The sequence below is a fragment of the Panthera onca genome, chromosome B2, assembly GCF_046562875.1.
Source record: "Panthera onca isolate mPanOnc1 chromosome B2, mPanOnc1 haplotype 2, whole genome shotgun sequence".
Classification (NCBI taxonomy): Eukaryota; Metazoa; Chordata; class Mammalia; order Carnivora; family Felidae; genus Panthera; species Panthera onca.
The window spans coordinates 8,710,029-8,735,127 of NC_138343.1; the positions used below are offsets into that span (position 1 = coordinate 8,710,029).

Here is a 25,099-nt window from a genome sequence, read left to right on the forward strand (position 1 = left end):
ATACAATATTGACATGTGTTTAAGGAAAGCATCAAATTAAACTTTTTACTTTTGCCGTAAACTTTCTTATCTGACCCCTCATATAAGAGAAAGGAAATTTACAAGCTAGAAAACACGTCACAGCCTGGCACAAAGGACGAGCTGTTGATTCTAAAACATTCTGTGAAAGAGATCTTTGACATACACATTAATTTGTAGTTTTCCCAGAGCAGTTTCTATCATGTGATTCTGTCAGTTTCTTTCTCGATGTATCTACTGAGGAGACAAGCACGCGCGTGTGCACGCACACACACACACACGCACACACACATTCAGCAAAGAAAACACTGAAGAATAGGCCATTAAGACGTAACTGTGTCTGGGCAGTTCATAACAATGGTTCAGCAGTGTATCTGCAGGGACACAAAAAGGCACTGTTGCACAATGTTCGGGTGCATTCCATGAGAAGAATTTGATACCCTTAACTTTCCTCTAATATCCAATGGCACCAAACTACAGAAAATCTATAGCAAGTTTTATTGGACTCATCCCACTGGTTAGATGTTCAGTGGTTACTTCTAATTCTCCATTTTTTTCATGTTAGGTGTAAAACACTGAATTTCCATTTTACTGAAAAGCAGCATTGTTCTCAGCTGAAACAAACTTTTTAGAATTATATAAAATAACATTTTCTAATATTTAATTATAGAATGAATTTCAGTCTCAACCTGGCTTCCAGTTGGTTAAAACCTTCCGTGATATTCCATTTTCGACCCTACTTTTGTCTTCCACTAATTTTGTTTTCTACTAAATTCTTTTAAAATCTCTAGTTTCTAAAACAGGTTTAGAATTATTATATCATAAAACTGAATCTCTGGAACAATGAGATACTGTACATCTTAGGAGCAGAAGGTATTTGAAAATCCCAATTACTCATTATCATTATTATCATCATTATCATTATCCTTAGTGTGTGCAAACATCTAAGCCATGAGCTCTTTCCTGTATATTTTGTTGTTACATCATCAGAAACAGATCCGGGTAAGCAAAAAGAGAAAAAATTCTCAAATGTCAACTATGCTGCTTCTTAAATGTTCTTAATAAAGAAAAAAGGAGAAAGAAGGGTCATTTGTCCATATTGAGAACATAATCTAATACAGGGATCCAGACAAATAAGAAACAAAATATGTATTTTGCCCCAAAGATTACATCTACACCAGTGACATCAAGTTAGCCCCCAGATAAAGTACTCCCTTTCTCCCCTACCAACAGAACCCCAATTCTGTTGGGAACAACAATGACCAGTCTGAAATAAATAAAAATATATTTCCTGCTTCCCTTATGAATAGAGAAGTCATCTGATACGGTTCCAGCCATTGGGATAAAGCACACAGTTTTGAGTGGGACTTCCTACAAAGCCCCTTTAAAGGAGGGACAAAGTCAAGTGGCACTGTCCCCCCATTCGGTACTTCCTCCTTTTTAGAAAACACATATAATGGCTGCAGAGGGGCACTGACGTTCCGCCATAACGGAAAGATCTCTAAGACTGCCGGGACCTGGCACTTCCATGCTCGAATGGCTAAACCAAAGCCAGCAACTTCCTAACTGTGGACTTTTATTATAGAAGAAAACTAAATCCCCCATCTTATGTAAGCCTCTATTTTTTTTAGTTTTCTAGGACATACAGCCAAACTTAATTTCTAAGTAAGGCAACCTAACAGAAAACAGGGATACAGAAAAAGTTCTATGAAAAGCTACAGGGGAACACTCTCGTTCTGACAGAGGCAGGGGGTGGTGGGGGTCAGGAGGATAAACCTAGAGAGAAAGCAAAATGTATGGTTTGGTTCATTCATTTGTTCAACCATCATGGTCAACCACAGTTAGCAGGTGTCAGGATGCAGATAAAACACATAGTGGCTACCCCCAAGGAACTTTGAAATGGAGTACAGGCACATCAAGAGGTGGTTAAATACAGGATTATTCACATGGGACGGCCACACACAGCCATGCCGGACTATGTCTACAAGCACTGTGTCTAATAACCCACAGAGCTGCTATCCAGCCATCAAAGCCTGTAGTCAAAAGTGCCTTAAGGACTGGCCTCAGCCCTTGAGCTATAAAAACAGTAACAGAAATAAACATAGGGCACTTTGAATAGGATTTGCCTCCACAGATAAGGCTAGGAGCTAAAAGCACAGTTTCGTTTTACCTATGGATCCTGTTTCCCCTTCACAACCACTCTCTCCAATTTTCCATGACTGCAGACAACCATGCCTTAATATAGTCTAAAATCGAGGTAACCCTTCAAAGTGGCTCAGAGCACACCTAAACCTAAGTGCAGCCATAAGCAAGGGACAGCAACAGTTAACACGCGATGTTTTAATACCCTGTTTACAGGTTTAAAGGTCCTATGTTTTTTAGTTCATTTATTCTTAGTTATTAAACAATACCACTGAGTGCCTAAAATTTAAGAAAGATTATGTTTCTTACGTTTAGAGCATAGAATAAGGAGAGAAAAAAAAATACACAAGAGTCTTTTTCTCTGTTGTATAAACACACACACACCAAGAAGAAGTAGAATGTCTTTGAAACCAAAACAATAGGAAATCACTCTTGGCTGAAAGCACAGGCCCAGATCATGTTGATTTCTTCTTTAATCCTGCTAAAGCAAGTTTCTGCATGCTTTCTGGGGCCTCCACCTACAGAGCTGTTAGGACAACAGCCAACGCATATATTTAATTACGTAAGTATTCAACGCTATCAGCCAGCTGTTGCCAGTACATAATACACTGACCTCTTTCACTTACTCTCTTGCTTAAAATGGCAAAAACAAAGCAACTGTTGATGTAACAGTAATCATGAAATATGCAAAATACTATTCTCCAAAAAGATTGTAGATAACTACAAAAACTCAGTTTTGCATTTTAAAATGACCTACTACATCTAAACTGCTTTTTCTGTTCCTGATTTGCAAAATAAGTGACTAATCTTTCAACTGTGAGTTTATTCCCTCATTTTGCCTTATTCAAGTCTACCAGAAGAAGTTCAACCCTAAAATACACTTTCTCCTTTATTTCCAATCAAGTTTCTCACTGGGATATACCACGTAATAATATCCCTGAACTCCCATTCATCTCCATGTTTTTCCTTGGTTAGGGGACAAGTAACATAAACCTTGTAACGAGGAACTGGTCAAAAACTTTAGGAATCAACAGAGAGTTCTCCATTTATGTTTCCAGAAAGCATGTTCCTCCAACACCATTATTAACCCCAGACTCGCTGATGGGGAAAACCAAATATAAAGTCCTTGCAACAACAGAAAATAGACTAAACAGAACCATGACTTAGGACTTGAATAACACAAATCCACACGTGGTACGATGATAAGGCCTAACCCCTAAACAACAACGTATCCACAAAAATGTGGTCTGTACCAGTATCCCCGTGCACATACATCTTACTATCTGACCTCTCTCATAACGTCCTTTCTCAAGCCAACCTTACCAATGTTTCAGCTTCCTCCCCTGCAACAGCCGTGTGGATTTGTGTTTTGTTTTTTTAATTCGGTGGTATATCTGTTTCCTGCTCATTTGGTGAAACTGAACAATTTGATACTCAAAAGCAAAATATATGCCATGGTATTAATATAGCTATATAATTTATATATTTAACCAGAGTAAATACATTAACAATGACTTGCTGATGCACAGACAGCATGATGCTAACCTCTCTTCCCCAAAAAGACAGAATCAGTTCGACCTAACTGTACAAATATGTATCGAGTAATTACAATTGTGTGTCAAACTCTAGACCAAACATTACCAGGTTTTTATCTACACCTTTCTTTCTACCCTCTGACTCAAGATGAGATGCTTCAATTGAGCCAATGGTCAAGGTCCTGAAGTTGGCCCAGCTTAGTTTGGCAAGAAGAACAAAGTCCTGTCATTCATAGGTGGACTTCTGCCAGCTTGACCAAGTGACTACTCCAAGAATTCCTATCCTATGATCCAGCAATTGCTCTACTAGGTATTTACTCAAAGGCTACAAAAATATCGATTTGAAGGGACACATGCACCCGGATGTTTATAGCAATATTATAAACAATAGCCAAATTATGGAAAGAGCCCAAATGTCCACTGACTGATGAATGGCCATAAAAAGAATGAAATCTTGCCATTGGCAATAACATGGATGGAGCTAGAGAGTATTATGCTAAGAGAAGTAAGTCAGAGAAAGACAAATACCATATGATTTCACTCATATATGGAACTTAAGAAACAAAGTTAAGTGAACATCGGGGTGAAAAAGGGAGAGGGAGAGAGGCAAACCATTAAACATACTCTCAACTACAGAGAACAAACTGAGGGCTGCTGGAGGGGTACTGGGTGGGAGGATGGCTTAAATGGGTGATGGGCATTAAGGAAGACACTTGTGATGAGCACTGGGTGTTGTATGTTAAGTGGTAAATCACTAAATTCTACTCGTGAAACCAATATTACACTGTATGTTAACTGTAATTTAAACAAAACCTTGAAATTTAAAACAGAAGAATTCTTACCCCCTTTCCTACTCTCTCTGGAAAGACACCGTGCAGCAACAGTGACCAATACAAGTTTCCTACCTCACTTATGACATCGGGCAGGTTTCTTCCTAGTTTAAAAGGAAAACATAAAAAGAAAACAGCATGATTTCTTAAAAAGAAGGTCCATTAACAGGATATTCGAAAATTAGAATTTTCTTTCCCCTTTTTGCAAAAATACAGACTTGTCTCCAACAAGAGATTCACAAGGGCCTTGGGGGACCATTCTTAGAAGAGTTGACAAGCAGTCTATTAATGGTTTCTATGTCCCAAGAAAAGGAAGATCATTACACAGTAGAGTCAGCAGGTCAGAAACTCCATAAAAAAAGAATTTTCCTGAGGTCAATAACCTGACCTCAAGACTCACAATCTAGTAGAATGTCAAACATGTAAACAAACAATAAAATGTAATATTCAACAATAGATGTTTGTACGGGATAAAGAAGTAGCAGAGAATAGAGGGTGATTAACGCGGTGGACCTTGGAGGTAAGGGGGGCACTTAGAAGGGAGATGACCTCACAGATGATACTGCCTTTGATAGGAGTTCCAAACGAAGAACAGGTTGCCAGGCAGGATTACATGAGTGTGTGGGTGTGTGAGTGTGTGTGCACAAGTGCACGCACATGCACACATGCATGCACTTGGGAGAAAGGGGAGCATTTTCAAGGGAAAGGGAAGAAAACGTGCAAACAATGATGTGTTTAAAAAATCATATAATGTACGGGAAAAGTAGAATTCTAAGGAGCCACAAGAAAACAAGCTAGAGAGGGAGGCAAGAAAGATTTTTTTTAAAGACCTTATTACACTAAGAAATTTTACCTTCATCCTATAGCTGGGATGGAACCACTACGGGGTGTGAAGGAAAGGAGAACACGGACTGGCCCAGAAAAGTAGCTGAAAACAAGTTAAAATTTTCCTGTGAAATTATGAGCAAGAGATACTGATGACGGTAACTACAGCATTAACAACAGGAATGGAGGGAGAGGGTTACATTCAAAAGATATGTGTCTAGTTCGCGGCAATCTGACGACTCCTGAAGAGAACACAGTGGTTCACTGCCGGTTCCAAGAGGAACACTTATTACCACATAAGGAATAAAAATACTAATAACAGCGAGCGAAAGTAATGAGAAAGAAGATGGGGCACCTGGGTGACTCAGTTGGTTAAGCGTCCCACTTCGGCTCAGTTTTGCGAGTTCGAGCCCCGCATCGGGCTCTGTGCTGACAGCTCAGAGCCTGGAGCCTGCTTTGGATTCTGGGTCTCCCTCTCTCTCTGCCCCTCCCCCACTCACACTGTCACTGTCTGTCTCTGTCTCTATCTCTCTCTCAAAAATAAATAAATATTAAAAAAATTTTTTTAAAAAGGAAAAAAGAAAGGAGGAGGAAGAAGGGTTAAAAGGAGAAAGGAAAAGATATTCTAGAAGGAAAAGAATCAAAGAAAACTCACAGACTATCTGGAAGATGATCATGCAAGCAAACAAGACAGACAGCATGAGTGCAAACACCAGCGGGGTGGGGGGAGGCGAGGTACATAACATGGGTTTCCACATGATGACTGGAGGGGTCAATGAGTCATGTCAACAGAGAAGTCCAGGAAGCAGTCAGATAAGCACGTCTGGATCCTGGAAGGGGAGAGGAGAGTCAGAAACAGAAATGTGAGAGTCATCGGCACACGGACGGTATCAGCACAAGTGAAGCAAATGAGAAAATGGGAGGAGGAAATGTCAGCTCATACTAAGCACGGCACTGTTCAGGGACAAAAGCCTCACGAGGCCATAGCTGATCCAGGACATACGAAGTCAAACAGTCCACTATTTTTGAACTAACATTCCATATGGAGGGAAACGTGCTGGTGAGCAAGGAAAACTGAAGCAATGAGACCGTGCCTGGTAAAATTATACTCAGGCAGCTGCCACTGACAGTTTAAGGACATAAAACTGACAATGAACTGAAGCCACCGCATACGACTAGAAAAGCCAAAACTGAAACACCAAAGTTAAAAAAAAATAGACAATGTACAGTATTAAAAATTAAGTTTATACTTATTTATTATTATTTTTTGAGAGAAAGAGCACACAAGCCGGGGAGGAAGAGGGGGAGAGAGAAATCCCAAGCAGGCTCCATGCTGCCAGCACAGAGCCTGATGCGGGCCTTGAACTCACAAACTGTGAGATCATGACCTAAGCTGAAACCAAGAGTCAGATGCTTAACGACTGAGCCACCCCGGCGCTCCAAAAATTAAGTTTAACAGAACAACTTCTGTAAGGCCAAACTAAAACCTACTGTTAATTTTCTCTTCCAAAAGATAACCTGATTACTAGTGAATCTAGGTTAACAACACAATCAGTCAAGCTTTTTATTCTCTTATAAACTGGATAATTACTAACTGAAAGGCCAAGCATTTCTCTGTTCTTAATAGGTTAGCTTTTTTAAAACATTGTACAAATTCATGTTCAAACAATACTATGCTGTGTCCCCAACTTTATGAAGAAGAACTCCAAGTTAAATCTACATAGAGCAAAAAAATGACTTCATAATAGGAATGACCATCCAATAACTTCTGTGTTCTCTCAACAGAATGCTATATAAGGAGCTGTCCTGTAGACAAAAAGATGTTATACAAAGTAAGTAGCCTCTGTCTCAACCGTTTTCTTCTCTGTTCATTCCTTCTTAAATTTCCAATTGTTCTCTTAAGTAATTTCACTCAGATATCTAAACCTTCCCTTCCACATTACCATTTATTTCTATAGCAAAGATGGTTCAAAGAACCAGTGACTCTGGTCTATCCACTATCAGCAGGGCTAAAACCACACTGCCCGTTTGGGTTAATCATGCACCAGGTCAAAAAGAGGTTGACAGCCCATATGATCAAAGCAAGCTGGCTATTCTTTCTGTCATTTATATAGAACACACAAGATGTGTTTATTTTCACCAGCCTCTGAATGACCTCCTTTAGGTGGCATAGAAAAGATCCCACATTTCTATAAAGCATTAACCAAAGGAGTTTTCTTATTTGATACTCTCATTAAGAGCAAATTTTATTTTTTTGAAACTTTTGATCTTTTTCAAGAGCCCCTCAAGTTAAAGGCCATATTGTCTAAATCAAACTGGTGTAATGAATAAAACAAGGACAGGGCAACTAGCAAATGCTCAAGAGGAAAGTGCACACATCCAATACGCTGCTATCACAAAACATGGGGCTCATTAGTGATTTTTTTTCAAAACCAGCAAAGGCAACAGCATTTAAGATTTCAAAGTTCAGAAAGCAGCCTCCCCCCACCAAAATCACTCGACTTCATTTTTGCTACTTAAAACTCCCACTCGCTTATCAATCTGAATACCAGTAACACAAACACTGTAAAACCTTAATAATTAGATCAACTAGAAGAGAGCCAGTACAAAGTACTGAGCAGCACAGCCTACAGATTAATATAGACGTGCACTTTTGTATCGGGTACATTAACTAGATTAATGAATTATTTAAAGATCAAATGCTATATTATCAGCACTAGCTTATAAAATGAAGACTTTCAAATAATTTTAAGCCACATTCTCTCTGACCAACATTAAATAACACTGCCTACAATACTGTGTATACTGTGAAGTTTGACCATCACCACCAGGAGGAAAAAAAATCAGTCTACCATTGTCTCATTAGGATTTCACAATTCATGGATTTTAATCAATGAGATCAATGATTCATGAATCTTAATATTAATGGTATTAATGACATAAAAGACAGTAGATAAATCCCTTAGAGTTATTTCTCTTTACTCCTGCCTCGGTGACTCAAGAGACATAAATATGAGGTGATGAGTAATTAAAGACAATTATTAAATACCAAAAATACAAAGGGAGAGAAACAAAAGCAGAAGATCAGAAATGATCACGTTCAGGAATGAGCGGCAAAGTGAAGCAATCGTTATTCGTACAAGATCTAGATTTTAAAAAACATAGGTCTCAGCTCATCTTTGTAAATCTTTGAATTTGAGCAGAAGGGATTAAGTGAAGCAGAACAGGAAGAAGGAAAAACCTACTGGACTCTCCTGAATTTAAATGTCGTCTCACTATCATCAAAAAAAAAAAGAAAAGAAAGGAAGAAGAAAAAAAGAAAATGAATTCAAGAGAGGACACTGAAAGGGAAAGGACGAAGCCAGGAGACTGGAGGAGAGTGTAGACGACTGAGGGCGCAACAGAGTGCATAAAGGAGAGTGTAGACGACTCAAGGTGCAACACAGTGCGTAAAGGAGAGTGTAGACGACTCAAGGTGTAACAGAGTGCATAAAGGAGAGTGTAGACGACTCAAGGTGCAACACAGTGCATAAAGGAGAGCCTAGATGACTCAAGGTGCAACACAGTGCGTAAAGGAGAGTGTAGACGACTCAAGGTGTAACAGAGTGCATAAAGGAGAGTGTAGACGACTCAAGGTGTAACGATGCACAGAGTGTAGACGACTCAAGGTGTACCAGAGTGCATAAAGGAGAGTGTAGACGACTCAAGGTGCAACACAGTGCGTAAAGGAGAGTGTAGACGACTCAAGGTGTAATGATGCACAGAGTGTAGATGACTCAAGGTGTACCAGAGTGCGTAAAGGAGAGTGTAGACGACTCAAGATGTAACAGCGTGCATAAAGGAGAGTGTAGACAACCAAGGCGTACCCGAGTGCATAAAGGAGAGTGTAGACGACTCAAGGTGTAACAGTGCGCAGAGTGTAGATGACTCAAGGTGTACCAGAGTGCGTAAAGGAGAGTGTAGACGACTCAAGATGTAACAGAGTGCATAAAGGAGAGTGTCGACGACTCAAGGTGTACCAGAGTGCGTAAAGTATTCATCTCCCATCCTCTGTTAAGAGATAGTGACGACAAGGGAGGAAGCAGCAAAGTAAAGCACGAGGCTTGACACAAGCAGGACATCACTGAGAGTCTCTCCATGTATAAAAATGTCACTTGAATTTGACATTTCCTCAGCATTGTTATTGTGTCTTTTACCGGATTATATTTATTCTGGAAACAAATCAAATACTGGCATAGGCTTTATGTTAACAAGAACTGGTTGTGATTACCAAAAGCCTTTAAAGCCATTAAAAGAAAAAAAAACAACACTACTTAATCACCTCCAATACTGTTTTTACGTTTTTCTTTCAGTTGAGCAGAAGAGTGCACTGAAGGAGTGGGCTTGCTGCCACCAGTGTTTAAAGACGGTTTTCTCCTGGGATGACTTCATTTAATCATCCCAACACGGCATCGTTCCTGGGAACCACATTCACAACACAGCCGTGTATACGACAAGACCCACTGACACGTTATATCTGAGTCTACAAACAGTGTAGGAGCACAGCCATTAGCTACATTACAAAACAGAATCACAGAAACCAAATCCTCTGGGTTCTGTACGGAGGGGGTACCCACAGCATGAAAATACCCTTACATCTTATTTACCTTTCCTAGAAGGAAAGAGTAGATAACCTGGGGACACGACCGACTTCTCATAAAATGAAAAGCATACTTTGAAAACGAGCAGCATCTGGCAATCATCATCTTCGCTTGCTCCCCACCGTGACTCCACTCCCTTGCGCCACCCTGCGTCTCCACCACCCTCCTCTGTTCCCCACCGCAGTGCAAGTGGCCCCCCACCCCCCGCTCCTCCTGGAGTTTCTGAGTTGAGTATACCATCACATTCAGCTATCACTTCTATGCAAAAAGTATAAACTCTGTCTCTTAGTGTTGGTCCCTCTGATGACTGCCTGAGTCCTACAAACGCTTCCCTGCCAGCTCTATCTGGGGGGCACAGTAAGAAAATGAACACAGCGACTCCAGTCAGACTGCCTAGGTTACAATCCCAACTGCACCATTTGGGAACTGAACGGCCTTACAGAACTTCCTCTGGAAAACAGATGCTGCCTCATCTGGAAAAGCGGAATAAAGCTGTAAGCCACAACTCAGTGACAGACTGCAAAAATTAAGCTAGGTGATATCCCACTGAGGCAAAGCATTCCAAACAGTGGCCAGCACACAGAAGGCACTCAATAAAGATCAAACAGGATCATCACTTTATTAGAGTATTTATAGCTGTGACTTCAAATACAGCCTGTTCCAAACCAAAACATGTCTTCCCTCCAACTGAACTCCCCGTCTGGCATTCCCCATTATACTCTAGCCAGTGGTCTTAGAGTCATACTCATCAATGTTGAAAGGATAAAGAATTCTTCTTTCTTAAGTCAACTCCTTCCTTCCCTACCCGAGCGCCTCCATGTGAGATGAGGCTCCTAAACTATTGCAACTCTTGCCCTCCATGGACTCCTGAGCTGTACTTGTCCTTACGCCCAACCATCCTTCCCACTGCTGCAAGAATTAATCCTGAGAGACCAAGGGAGCAAACATGGCTAGAAAGATAGTTCTTTTAAAATACCTTGTACAGTGGTATAAAAATAAATACTGTACAGGTACAAGGAGAAATAACATGTTTTTTTATATAATAATAAATGATATTGGAATAATGTGGTTGTCCCTACACTGTTAAGGGGAAAGATCTAAAACAAGTACAGGTACTATATGAAGAAATTATACATTCCTGGAGAGTCAAAGAAGGCCCAGATACCTTATTCGTCACTGGAAAACTCAAAATGTAGAGATGCCAATTCTCCTCTCAAAGTCACCATGAGATTCAATCTTATCACAATCAGAACCTCAACAGTATTTCTTCCTTGTTGAACCTAGAATCTGATACTAAACTTATGTGGAAGGACAAAGGGCAAAGAAAAGCCAAGATATTCTTGGTAGATATCAAATATCTAGACTTCATATAAGGCTGTATCAATCACTGTGTGGAACAGCACCAAAAGAAAGAAAGAGATCAATGGAACCACACAGAGATCCCAGGGACAGACCCAAACATCTATGGACACGCAACATCAGAGTGAGTAATACATACACAAAAGGAAAAGAATGGATTTTTTTAAAAAACAGTAAATGACATTGAAAAAAATTCACTTTCTACACAGGGGGAAAAAAGGACACTGGACCCCCTTCCTGGTACCATACAACAAAAATTAACACCAGATGGATTATAAACTTAAAGTATTAAGAGGAGACATTTAGAAGACAATATTACAGAATACCTTAACTCTGAGGTAAAGAAAAGCTTCGTAAATAGTAAGAGCACAGACCCAAAGGAAAAAAATAAATTTTAATCCAAAATTTTTCTTCATCATAAGATACCATTAAAGGAAGTGGGGGGAAAAAAGCTACAATTGATGTCTGCTGCCTATACAACATGTAAAGATTAGTATAGAGAATACATATAATATATTCCCACAAACAGTAAAAAAAAGAACAGGAAAAAATATTTAAAAAGCCATTTCACAAAAAAAGATAGACCCAAACGGCCAATAAACATATAAAAAGATGCTCAACATCATTAGTAATCAAGGAAATGCAAATTAAAACCACAGTGAGCCATCACCTCTCCCACGAGACTGGCAAACACCTAGAAGTCCGACTATATGGAGAACTGGCAAGAACGTAGCACACACCCGTTACTGCAGGCAGTGAACGCTGGTACATCCATTCAGGAAGAAGAGTCTGACATTACATCTGAATACACATTCACCTGTGACCCAGTGAGTCAACTCCTATGTCCGTATCCTAAAATAACGCTTGCCCATGTGCCCCAGAAAACATGTTCACAATGTTCAGAGCAACAGTGTTCATAAAAGCAAAACGCTGGGAAAACTCAGTACTCGATCAATAATAAGATGAACAAACGGTGACAAATCCATCCAGTGAAATGTAAGAAAGACCAGTTATTTTATATCCATCAAATGGATAAATCTAAAACCCTATTGCTGAGGAAAAGAAGCAAATCTCTAACATCAGTAAGTCCAACAAATGGAGTTCAAAACAGGACAAAGCTAAACCACACGTTGTTTGGGGCGATACTCTTCCTAAATGTAGATTTACTAACAAAAGTGAGGGAACAACTCACAAAAGTCAAGGTAAAGATTACTTCTTAGGGATAGGATACAAACAAGGGACACGTGGTGGTTTCTAAAGTCTTGGCAATGTTGTAATTCTTACACTGAGTGGTTGCTATATAGGTGCTATGTTTATTATTATGTAAACTGTACATGTTTCATAAATGTCTGATATATTTCATTTGATGTATTTGACAGAAAAACCCATGGGGGCTGAGTATGAACGGGATGTGGAGAGGTGGAGCATCTAAGAAGTCTGGCTGGAAAGACAAGAAGGAAAGCAGCAGCACACTACAAGGGGCCCCGGGACCGATGAGACCCGAGCAGCGACAGCTATAAGGGGCCCCCGGGACCGATGAGACCCAGGGAGGGACAGCTACAAGGGGGCCCCGGGACCGATGAGACCCGGGCAGGGACAGCTATAAGGGGCCCCCAGGACCGATGAGACCCGGGCAGGGACAGCTACAAGGGGGCCCCGGGACTGATGAGTCCTGGGCAGGGATAGCTACAAGGGGACCCCGGGACCGATGAGACCCGGGCAGGAACAGCTACAAGGGGGCCCCGGGACCGATGAGTCCTGGGCAGGGATAGCTACAAGGGGACCCTGGGACTAATCAGACCTGAGGTTTCAGTACCCATGGAAAGGCACCAGTGAGATGAAGAGACATTGAAAACATAGGAAAAGGAGGGCATAATTTATAAACCAAGGTTTCCAAGAAGGTCAACAGGAGGAGATCTAGAGCACATATGCAAAAGGATACTTCTTTCACTTGAACGTGAAGGAACAAAAGAAAGAAGGACTTAGATGCCCTTCCCTCCACTGAACTTCACTCCCCTCAAGGCCAGGCATCGTTAGTATCGAGAACAATGTTAATTAATGGGCAGGAAAGAATAAAGAGGGAAAGACTGTTTTGAGTTGATCCAACAAGTGTAGACTGGGTTCCTTGAGAAGAAGACGTCATTACTACTCAACAAATATTCAAATCACCCATGGGAAAAGTCTACATTAAAGTTACATTCTTTATCACGTAAAGTCAAAACAGTATAATCTTAAAACTCCAATTCATGCTTTTTTTGATACATACTAAACTTCATATATATGTATACATTTACATACATGTATATATATGTATATATGAATATATATTATAAATATACTATATATATATAATATTAGGGAATTTTTTTATTTTTTTAAGTTTATTTATTTATTTATTTTGAGAGAGAGAGTGAGCGAGTGCGCACAAGCAGGGGAGGGGCACAGAGATAGGAAGAAAGAAAATCCCCAGCAGGCTCCACGTTGTCAGTACAGATCCTGATGCGGGGCTCGAACCCATGAACCAGGAGAGATCAGGACCTGAGCCAAAATCAAGAGTCAGACATTTAACCGACTGAGGTACCCAGGCACCCCTATTATTAGGGAATTTTTTAGAAGTTGATTTCCTGAAGTTCTTTCTTCATTTATTTAAAAACAGGGAAAAAACAACTTCCACTTACTTTATGGAGTTTCTAAAGTGGTCTTCAGCTGGGTTTTTTACAGTACAACTATTCAGGAGCCATAGATCTGCGTCTGATGCATTTTCTATTAAAAAACAGATATAAAAAAGAAATTTCAGTATCACATTTAACCATTCACAATCACTCAAGCGCTTACCCTGACGGCACGGTGACAGACGCAGTGGACAGTCAGGTACGTTGTCAACGGCATCACGCTCCCTAACTGCTCTACAGACTATGGAAATATTCGTGAGAAATACAACAATTTAGAACCTGTGCTGTATCTTTTCAGTGAAAATATAAATAAGCATTTTCTTCCCTTACTTAAAAACTTCCAAACACTTGAGTGGAATATGCAGTTAACTGCCCCTTTTTGGACCGTGTCAATATTTTCCAGGCGGAGATATTATCATACACTGAATATTCTGCAGCTTGAGATGCTGTTAAAACTATAATTTGTCTTCCCTGAAAAAGTTAATCATTTATGTCAAAGTGAGCCTTTCATGCCTCTCACCAGTTTGATCCAATATTGTTATGTATGTGGTCCCCCCCATCCTGGGTAGGGTCACGTCCCAACACCCCCAGGGGATGCCTGAAACCAGACAGTACTGAACCCTATAGATGCTATGGTTTCTCCTGTGCACACATATCTGTGATAAGGTTTCATTTATACATCAGGCACAGTAAGAGAATCACTAACTGATAATAAAATCGAACAATTATACTCGTATGGTGCAACAAAAGTTATGTGAATGGGTCTCTCTCTGTAAAAGTATCTCACTGTATTGCACTCACCCTTCCCCTAGTGACGAAGGGAGACGGCAAAACGTCCACGTGAGGAGATGAAGGAGGTGAACACACAGGCACTGGGACGTAGCGTCAGGCTACTACTTGACCTTCTAGCAATACGCCACAAGGAGCACCACCTGCTGCTGGACTGTGACTGACCACGGGTCACCGAAACAGCCGATGAGCGCTGGGGTTGTGGAGGGGGGACTACTGTACGATGACAAACTCACTGGCAACGCAACCGAGAATCCAAACCCGTCAACTTACGAAGCGCATTTGTAAATGCCTACGGTGTCTGATGCTATTGCAGCTACCCTGTTGTCTAACAGGACGTACACACCGAAACAGGACTCCCACAACGAAAAGAAATCCGAAATCAAAGACTGTAGCACCCACAACGTATACGACTGGAATACCAGAAGCCAAGGTGTAATGACATGAAGAACCACGAGGACAAGCCGACGTCAGTGTGCACATTCTCCACCCAGGAAGGGAACCTCAAGTGACAGCATTCTGTCAAAGGGATGGCGAGCACATCAAAGCTTCTGGCAAAATGGCAAAGACTTTTTTTTCCCCAAACTTTTATTATAAAAAAGATGAAATATTTTTATAGACACCAGACCAAAAAATTCTTGAATCGATTAAAGACAAGGTGCCTCTACCTGTTTATCAGCTGAAGGCTACGATCCCTCCTTCCCCGTCTCACTCCTTCCATCCGTATCCCCCTCCCACACCTCATGGTCTATTTTCCCTCCCAACAGCCAGAGTGACCTTTTACTTAAAAAATCTGGTTATGTCACTTCCCTGTTCAAAGTCAGAAATGATGAGTATTTACCTACCTGCCCTTGTCCCCTCCTAATTATTCTCCACGATGCCGCCTGAAAGACCTCCCTCTAATACCAATCGTCTGATGACTTCCAGTGGTGATCAAGGCCTTTCCAGATCTAGCTACCTCCCCAACTTCAGTATGAATTTCTCCCTACATTCATCTGTCCCTCCAGCCACAGCAAACTGGTTGTAATTGCTAAAGCCTGCACTACTCTAGCGGGCTACAATATCTTTGTTTGCTTCACTCGTCTGCCTACCTGGCTACCTCCTACTCATCTTTCAGGTGCAGCCTGAGGTCCGCAGAGGCGTCTTCTCTGCACCCCGTGGTAGACTGCGCCAAGACTATTCCCGCACTTCACATTCCGTATGAAAAGAATGCATCTCCCCAGCCTGTCTTCATTGCTACGTAAGACATACTGAAAACAGCATTTTTATCTGCTGCCCTCTGAATGTCCGGGGCCTAATACAGCGACGGGCACAGAATGAACATTCAAATACCCGTGCAACACTGAACAATGTGCCAGGAGGCTCAAGAAGAGAGAAGGAAGACGCTAGCGCGGAACCACACGCATATGGCGCTTCCACCTTTCTGCTAAAGCTCTGAAGGCGAGACTCATGTTCATGAATAAGCTTCAGCAATTTATTTAACAAACACTTAGGGCTGAGACCTGATCTTATTCACAGTTATACCCCCAACGCTTATTACAACACCTGGTCCATGGGAGATACCCATTAAGTATGTACTGGGGGAATGGTGAATTTTAAAGATAATCCTAAACTCCGAGCAATGTATTACACAGATAAGTAAAGGTCATGGGTGTCTGTTAGCTAATGACAAAATAAATAAATAAATAAAGGCTAGGCATTTATCTAAAATAAGCAAAAACCTAAAGACAGAACTATCTGCACCAGATGCCAGCTTTTGTATCATGGCACATTCTTCTACTCAGTCACCTTAAAGCCATCTCTCACCCTACATACTGCAACAAAAGCCATCTCAAGAAGAACTCCAGCAATAAATAAGGCAAATTATTCCACTCCGTCTGAAATGTGGCAGAATGTACGGACTCTCAGAATAAGGCGACTGTTACGCTCAGTGATCTAAATGCAATGAACAGGAACCCGATGAATATACCAAAATGCCTACAAAACTGCGCAACTTTTTAACCACCCCTCAAAAGACAATGTCCCTTCTCCAATGAACACAAGAGTCTCTTATCCAATTATTTCTGAACTCAGTTTTGTGTTAGTACATCTTACTTAATATTGTCAAAACACACTATTTACAAGCACAAATCAGTCAGTACACAATAGTAACACAATGAGGATTTACTATGTGCCAGGCTCCATTCTAGGAACAGAAGATATGGCTGTGAAAAGAGTTTCTACCCTCAAGGAGATTAAGTCTTGAGAAGGAAGTCTGATTTAAAAAGAAAAAAAAAAAAAAGACAGAAAACAAGGTAATTTCAGGTACTGGCCAGTGATATTAAGAGAATAAGAGTAATAGACAAAGAATAATTAGGGGGCTGCTGGCCAAAATAGGTCTTAGAGACCTCAACTCAAATCTGAGTTGAGACTTAAGTGACAAAAGAAACCCAGCATGCAAAGACCAGAAGAAAGAGCATTTCAAGAAGAAAACACCGCAAGTGTAAAATAAAGGCCACGAGACAAGATTGAACTTGTCACGTTCCAGTACCAGAGAGAACAGTGTGACTGGACACAGTGAAAGTCGGGACAGAAAGGTCAGAGAGGCAGGCAGGAAACAATCGTTACTTGACACAGCATTGTAAACGTAACGGGAAGTCACCACTGGGTTTCAAACGGTTCATCTCTACTTCAGAAAGCCCATTCCAGAAGTGCTGTGAAGACTACAAACAGGGAAAAAAGTCAAGTCCAGAACCCAGCTGGAAGCTGACACACTGGTCTAAGACTAAGTGAAAAGGATGGCATAAGCTGGACTGGGATTACAGCGACGGCAAAAGCAAGAAGTAAATGGAGGACGGCTATTTCGGAGGTAGAATCAAAAGAATTCATGGGTAGACGAGACAGGAATAGTGCAAGAAGGAGTCAAGTAGGATTCCTCAGCACATGGAAGGAACTTGGACCTGATCGTCAATTGTTTGTGGTGCCACTTACTGAGCTGGGGAAAGGCTGGAAAAAAGAGATTTGGGGACTAAAAGAATCAATAGAGGTTTTAGGGGGCCGTGCTTTGTTTGAAATCCTTATTAAATCTCCAACTAGAAATACTGAGCAGCTATTGGTATAAAAGAAACCGAAACTCGCGGGGAGTCTTTCAGCCTGGACAAATAGCAGAATCAAAACCCTACAGAACATGTCAGAATTTACAGGAATGGGCAAGATTACAGGAGAAAAAGAGAAAGGAGAGAGAAAGAAGTAGAGGGCAGAACACCAGGTCATTCAAGGTCTGGAGAAGAAGGTGAGAGGGACAAGGACATTGAAAAGGCACAGCATGCAAGATAAGAGGATAAAACACAGAAAACATGGTGTGACAGAAATCCAAAGAAAAAAACTATCTGAAAAAGGGGTAATCAATCATGTTAAATGCTAAGAGTTAAAGAAAAGTTTCTGAATCTCTATCTCTGTGCCAACCCACAATCACTCAAAGATCCCCCCCCCCTTTTTTCAACTAACACAGAAAAACTCACTACAAAAGGGGAGTGATTTGCCCATAAAGAATGCAGATTCCACATGATTTGCCCCCTTAAAAACACATTTTCTGGGTTCTAAGATGCCAGCAACTGTGAGAAACACCATCAACTGTGTAACAGCTCTTCAAGAGGGGCAGAAAACTGTAGTCATGTTCTTATCAATTTGAAGATACATGCCAACTTCAAACATTAACACTAGCAGGGTAGGAGTGAATGGCATCAGAAACAGAAATCAACCAGATTAGCGCCGTCCACCTTCTAGAAGAATCAAGAAATGCCAGAAGAACTGCCTTTCCAGGAACCCATCTCCCAAAATAAAGTCAACGTTCAAACATGGCACCACTAGTGGATGACTTGGTTATTAGATTAAATGTCTGCAAAGAGACAGTTAACGCCTTACGGTCTTGCCTCCATCGGAGCATTTTGGTCACCAACGCCTCCAGTGTCGGAGGAGCAGCAGCTAGAGAAGACCACTCGGGGAAAGAAGGACTAGGTAGATGGGCTAGAATGAACCCAGGAAGGGAAAGGCAGTAAGAAGGCAGCCAGCTTGGAGGCACAGGCTTGGAGAGGATCCAAGAAAGACTGCTACTTGAGATGTGGCCTCCGGTGCAGTCGACGCCTGACGTGCAGCTGAAAATCATCTACACAGAAGTCAAATATTGCCAACGCCAGAGCCGGGACACCACGACTGGTCCAGAAGGGAACTAGCTTCAGACTAGCCAGATGGGATCTAGCTGTCAAGATCTGATTATTTTCAGTCCCTCATTCTGAAAACAGGGCTCCAATGAAAGCACTGTGCCTGTATCATTTTGTATGCTTCCCAGATTACCCTCGGAATCAAGCCCCGAAAAGTGGCACTGCTGTCAAGGGATAAACTTTTATGTCGTTCCATTACATACTTTGAAATTCCTATCCATAAAGGGTGCACCACCTTGCATTTCCATGAGCAATGCATGAGACTGCCTGTTGACCCACATCAACCCCCACACAGCGTGCTATCAAACCTCTGCACTTATGCCAATCTGGTGGGAAGCTGGGTCCCAGGGAGGTTTCAGTATGTATTTCTCTTGTTATGAAGGAGCTCAGCATCTTTTCATATATTTAAGGGCTGTTTGCAATTTTTTTTAATGTTTTCCATTTGTTCATGTCTTTTTGCCCATTCCCCCCCCCCCAGGCTAAACATTTTTATCTTGTTTTAATTACTAATATGCACAAATACACACAAGGAATATTAATTCTCTGTCGATGATATATTCCAGTATTCTTTCTCACTTTGTCGCTTTACTTTCTTACAGACTTTCTTCATGTAGTTTTATTTCTAAGATAACAAATTCATCAACCTCTCCTCTTATTACTTCTAGATTCTGAGTCATAATTAACAAGATTCCTCTATTCCCAGATTACTAAGGAGTTTGCCAATGTCCTCTCCTAATACACATATGGTTTTACACGTAGATCTTTGATCTGTTAGGAATTTATCTTGATATGCACTGATCTCACTGAATTTTTTTAATGCAAAATGAAGTAAGATCTTATATTCTCATTTCAAATCGGAAACTATTAAAACCTACGACACTACCTACTGCTAGCAAAGCAAATGGGACACCGACGCCTCACTTTGCCGATGGCAGTCTACACGGATGAAACTCTTTGGAATGCAATGTGGAACTGCTCTCAAAAATTTAAATGTGCATCAGAGTTCCTCTGACACACGCTTCTGGGCTACTTGCAGCACACACGTGTGTTTATACACACACATATATGCACACGTACACCTATACACACATACACACAGAGAGACAAGTAATCAATTTTACAAATCTCAGTAAGCATTACTGACAAAGCAAAAAACCTAGAAAGCCTACATATCCATTATAAGGAAACTGTGAAAATAAATGAGACTACTGCTAAAATACCACTCAGCTCAAAAAGCAAGATAAAGCTATAAATGCTATTTTATAATTATCTTTGTTAAATCATCAGGTGAAAGAAAAGGAAGGTGCAGAGGGCAGGTCTTGTATTTGTTTTTTAAAAAGGGAAATTCCAGGGGCACCTGGGTGGCTCAGTCAGTTAAGCATCTGACTCCGGCTCAGATCATGATCTCACAGTTCATGGGTTTGAGCCCCGCGTTGGGCTCTGTGCTGACAGGTCAGAGCCTGGAGCCTGCTTTGGATTCTGTGTCTCCCTCTCTCTCTCTGCACCTCCTCTGCTCGCTCGCTCGCTCTCTCTCAAAAATAAACATTAAAAGAAAAAATTTTTTTCAAGGAAATTCCAGGGACACCTGGATGGCTCAGACAACTGAGTATCTGACTTCGGCTCAGGTCATGATCTCACGGTTCATGGGTTCGAGCCCCACATTGGGCTCTGTGCTGACAGCTCAGAGCCTGGAGCCTGCTTTGGATTCAGTGTCTCCCTCTCTCTCTACTCCTCCCCCGCTCACACTCTGTCTGTCTGTCTGTCTCTCTCTCTCTCTCTCTCTCTCTCTCTGAAAAATGAACAAATGTGAAAAAAACAATTTTAAGGCAAATTCCATTCTAAGTAAAGAGCATTTCTGAAAACACATACATGAAACTGAGGTGTTTGTCCTTGGGAGTGAGGTGTTCACACGCTCCTTTTATAGTCTTTCTCTTTTCTGTTTTTATGGTCCTTATTTGTATAACTGTATAGAGTTTAATCCTGAGACAGGAAACATTAATATTTAATTTATATCCATCTGTATTACTTCAGTGTTTTTAAGTATCTATTGCTTTTTTCATTTAAGAAAATGAATCAAACCTTTTTGGAAAAAAATTTTTTTAAGTTTCCTTTTCCAGAGAGCTTAGAATCAGTAGCGTTCTTTCATTTTAAGGTGAGAATATAAAAACTATTTTCCTGCTGAGACCCATCATGAAAACAGTGACCCGATATACATTTTCTGAGGGACTTCTCTCCTCACGGCTAAAAGCTTTTGCACTCACTGAACCAAGGAAATGACGGTCATTGACACACCGCCTACTCTGAGTGTGAGGAGAGAGAAACAAACTACTATTTGTTTTAATCAAAAAGCATTACTCTCCAAACTATTTCTTTATATATGCTAGATAAATTACTTTCAAGCCTAAAGTAATAAAAATCTGAGTAGCGGTACTGCTAATAACTAGCATTACTGAGTATATATTATGCATCGAGTGGTATGAGCCAAGCATATCCTACTCATTTTTCTCCCCGACTTAATCCTCCCAGTTTGAGGTGGGTTCACTTTTACTCTAATTTTAGAGAGAGAATCTAAGACTTAGAAAGGAAACGTAACTTGCCTAAAATCACACACCAAGGGGGGGGTGGGGGGCAGGATTAGAAATCCAGACAAACTGACTCCAGAGACTATAAACTTAAGGAAATTAGAATGCCTCATTAGTGGCTTTTTGCCTCTTGATCAAAAATAATACAGACAATACCTAAAAACAAAACAAAGAAGTATTGCATGGCTGTAAGACTGCCTCACGGTATTTCTAAGAAGACTAATAATCAGGCTTCAAAAGGAACCGCTCGGCTATTTCCAAAATTTCCAAGATCCTGAACGTGTCAGCTCTTGGCCTTCTGTAATCCGTAGGAGACATGCAAATAAAGAGAGAATTAATAATGAGTGCAGGATCCTGAGTCCAAGGCACAGGCTGACTCTCACAGCCACCCGGCTCCTCTCACCCTGCAGGCTTCCGCACAATGGCGGCATCACAGAAGAGATGGGCACGGGTCAAGTCAGCACCACTCAGAAGAAAACATTTATCTTCCGCGACTGTTCCATTTGAAAGTCCACCAGAGCAGCTGCATAGGACAGGGAGAGGGCTCTATTCATAGATTTAAGTAGGGCAGTTAAGAAAACGGATACAAATAAAAACTCACTAAGAACAAAACGAAGAGGGGGAAAAAAGTTGACCGCCTTAAACCCCAAAGCCTTCTGGGGGAGTTTCTTTACTGTGGAACTCTGGAAGGCAAGTCCAAACAGTTTAAATGTCCATTACGCTTAACCATACCCAGGGAGTTTATTTATGCGATACGAATCACTGGGTGCCTACCACACAGAGAATATGCTTTAGGAGGAGAATTTAAAAGCACCGTTGAGGTGCATGTTTATAAAGTAATTTCTTAAAAACCAATAAAAGGCAAAATGAGAGTTCTGGTCAGCGGATTCATTTTTTTCTTCTCTGTTCCATTCACTGTTCTCCGTAGGGGCTGTGTAAACAGAATGGAGTAACCATGTTTTCAAAATCGGTTTTACAAAAGCAATGGAAATGATCTGTGAGAAAGTATTCTGCCCTCAGCCAGCTAGGGTGGGAGGAGTAGGGGGGGATGGGAAGAATAAGCAGGGCGGGGGGGGGGGGGGGGGGGGAGAAGAAGAGAGAGAGGGAGAGCAGAAATGAAAGAAAGAGACGGAGCGTCTCCAGTCAGTTCCCAGTCTGAAACACTCAGAGCAAGAAGTGACCCTCCCCTGTAGAGTATCGGGGACTCTTCAGTGTGTTTCTGAGCGAAGCAGAACATAGGAGCTCCTACGGGGAAGCACTTATTCTTAGAGATTGCTCGTATAATAAGTTTGTTCTTTTAAAACGAGTCCCGCTGAGTGCTTCACAGAAATAAGATGAAGCCAAGGGTCAGCTTGAACTCTGTTTAGTGTATGAAAGGAAAAGAAGGTTTTTTTTTCAATGAGAAATAAAAGCTGGCAAAATTCTACCAATAACTACTGAAAATTAATTACACAGCTAAGGAGGGCTGGTCATAATCAAAATCAGAGTGCAGGACGGACCCTTTTGCCTTACTGTGTAGGAGAGAACATTGCGAATATTCCCCATCATCTTTCCAAATTAAATTGCCCTGTTGATCCTGACAAACAATTGGCTCAGAAGTCACTGCATCTAAGGAATCTCTAACAGGGCATTGATTTCTGTATGCTCAGTAGGTTCATAAAGTAAGGGCCGATGTACGAACCAAACGGACCCGTGCGGACACTTCACGATCCGGCCGCCACCCCTCCATCCGGAACCACAGCGCGTCGGCGTACCCTGCAGGCTCTTGCTCCTGCCACTCTGAGCTTTTGAGCCCACAGGCCTCATGAGTAAAATTCAAAAATTCAGAAGAATAAACTCCAATAGAAAAAAAAAAGGGAGGGGGCAAAGAATACAAACTTAAGAGTTCACACAAAAAAGAAACACCTATGGGTCTTCACCGTACAAAAAGATGTTCAATCCCATCTTGATTTCTTTTTTTTATTTTTTTTTAACGTTTATTTATTTTTGAGACAGAGAGAGACAGACCTTGAACGGGGGAGGGTCAGAGAGAGGGAGACACAGAATCCGAAACAGGCTCCAGTATCTGAGCTATCAGCACAGAGCCTGACGCGGGGCTTGAACTCACAGACCGCGAGATCATGACCTGAGCCGAAGTCGGCCGCTTAACTGACTGGCCACCCAGGCGCCCCAATCCCATCTTGAAATAAATGAAAATTAAAACCGCATGAAGAACAGCCAAGCGCACCGTGCTTCACTTACTGGAGTGTCAAAAGCCTGATAACACACCGTGCTGCCGCTACCATGGAGAAGCCGGCACTGTCGGGCAGTGCCAGTGGGAGCGTAAACCACCACAGCATGTACGGACACGATTCGGGCCACGTCCACTCGAGGGGCAGAGGCGTATCCTCTGACCCAGAAGTCCTGCGTCTACGGAGTTAGCCTACTTACAAGCATATTCATACACGTGCAAGGTCATTCACTGCAGCGTTATTTGCAACAGTACAAGGTGGCCGGTTAAAGGCGTTCCAAGTACATTCGGAAAGGAGACCACTATAAGGCTGCTCACGAAAGAAGTAGAATGACTGGCCTCTAAAGCCTACAACGGGAAGACCACCAGGACACATTCCCCCAAGAAGAAGATGTTAAAATATGCATACGGTATGCTACCACTGGGGCCATGGGGTAAAATCTAGACTCCGTGATCGCAAGTGCCTGCATCTGCCTCAAAGCGTCGGGACGGGTGCCAGAAATAAATGGCAACGGCTGGAACTGGATGGAGGGAGCAGAAATGGGGTTTACAGGAGACAAGGGAAAAGGAAGACTTTCTTGCATATTCAAAAACCAAGCATTTCAAACTAAAAAAAAAAAAAAAAAAAAAAAAAAAGCAATTATAAAAACCATAGCTTGTCTGAATCTTCCTATCTTCCCATTTCTTCAGTCCCTTCCCAAACATCTCACAAGAACTCTTTTTGCACCAACCAAATGCCACACGCTGCAGCAGCATGACGCAGTCGCCCGACACCCCTTTCCTGTCGGCGTCAACAGCACGACACTCCCGTTCCTCTTACCCCCCCGACCCCTCTATCCCTCCCCCTCTGCCCTCCATGAGTAAACCTCCTGACGTCCTAGAGTTTGGTTCTCTTCTCATGGGTTCACTCCATGAGCCCGACCCGTCCTCCCATGGTCTAAAATACTACCACTATGCTGAGCAACAACACCCGAATTTATACTTTCAGATCAGACATCCGTCTGAGCCCACTATCCAGTTCACCCATAACATCTCCAGTGGAATGCATCACAGAAATATTAAACTTGACAAAAACCATTTCTGAAACTGGACTCTCACATTTTCACCCTTGTATTCATCAGGTTCATTCTAGCGAGGAAACCACTCCAGACATTTTAGAAAAATATAGAAATGTGGTTCCATGGGCGATGGAAAAGCCAAGACACCAAACAGGAAACGGGGGAGCAACCAGGACGTGAGTAACAGCAAGAAAGCCTCAGCAGCCTAAAGGCTGGAGGG

The 25,099-nt window shown here is 41.6% G+C and overlaps 1 protein-coding gene and 1 long non-coding RNA gene across 8 annotated transcripts in view; one reads left to right on the forward strand and one right to left on the reverse strand.

Annotated features, from left to right (window-relative positions):
* CDKAL1 (CDKAL1 threonylcarbamoyladenosine tRNA methylthiotransferase) overlaps nt 1–25,099 on the reverse strand; it is a 705,817-nt gene that overhangs the window by 581,429 nt on the left and 99,289 nt on the right. For all 6 annotated transcript variants that reach the window (XM_078446595.2, XM_078446596.2, XM_078446590.2 and 3 more), the window contains one exon: nt 14,028–14,112. In XM_078446595.2, the coding sequence (XP_078302721.2) occupies nt 14,028–14,112 (85 nt within the window). The remainder of the gene's footprint in view (nt 1–14,027; nt 14,113–25,099) is intronic.
* LOC132666675 (uncharacterized) lies at nt 7,052–13,572 on the forward strand. 2 transcript variants are annotated; one of them, XR_013555486.2, is made up of 3 exons: nt 7,052–7,182; nt 9,703–11,473; nt 12,729–13,572. It is a non-coding gene; the product is annotated as an uncharacterized LOC132666675 (long non-coding RNA). The 2 variants fall into 2 exon arrangements; XR_009604780.3 differs by having other exon boundaries at nt 7,091–7,182; nt 9,703–10,216.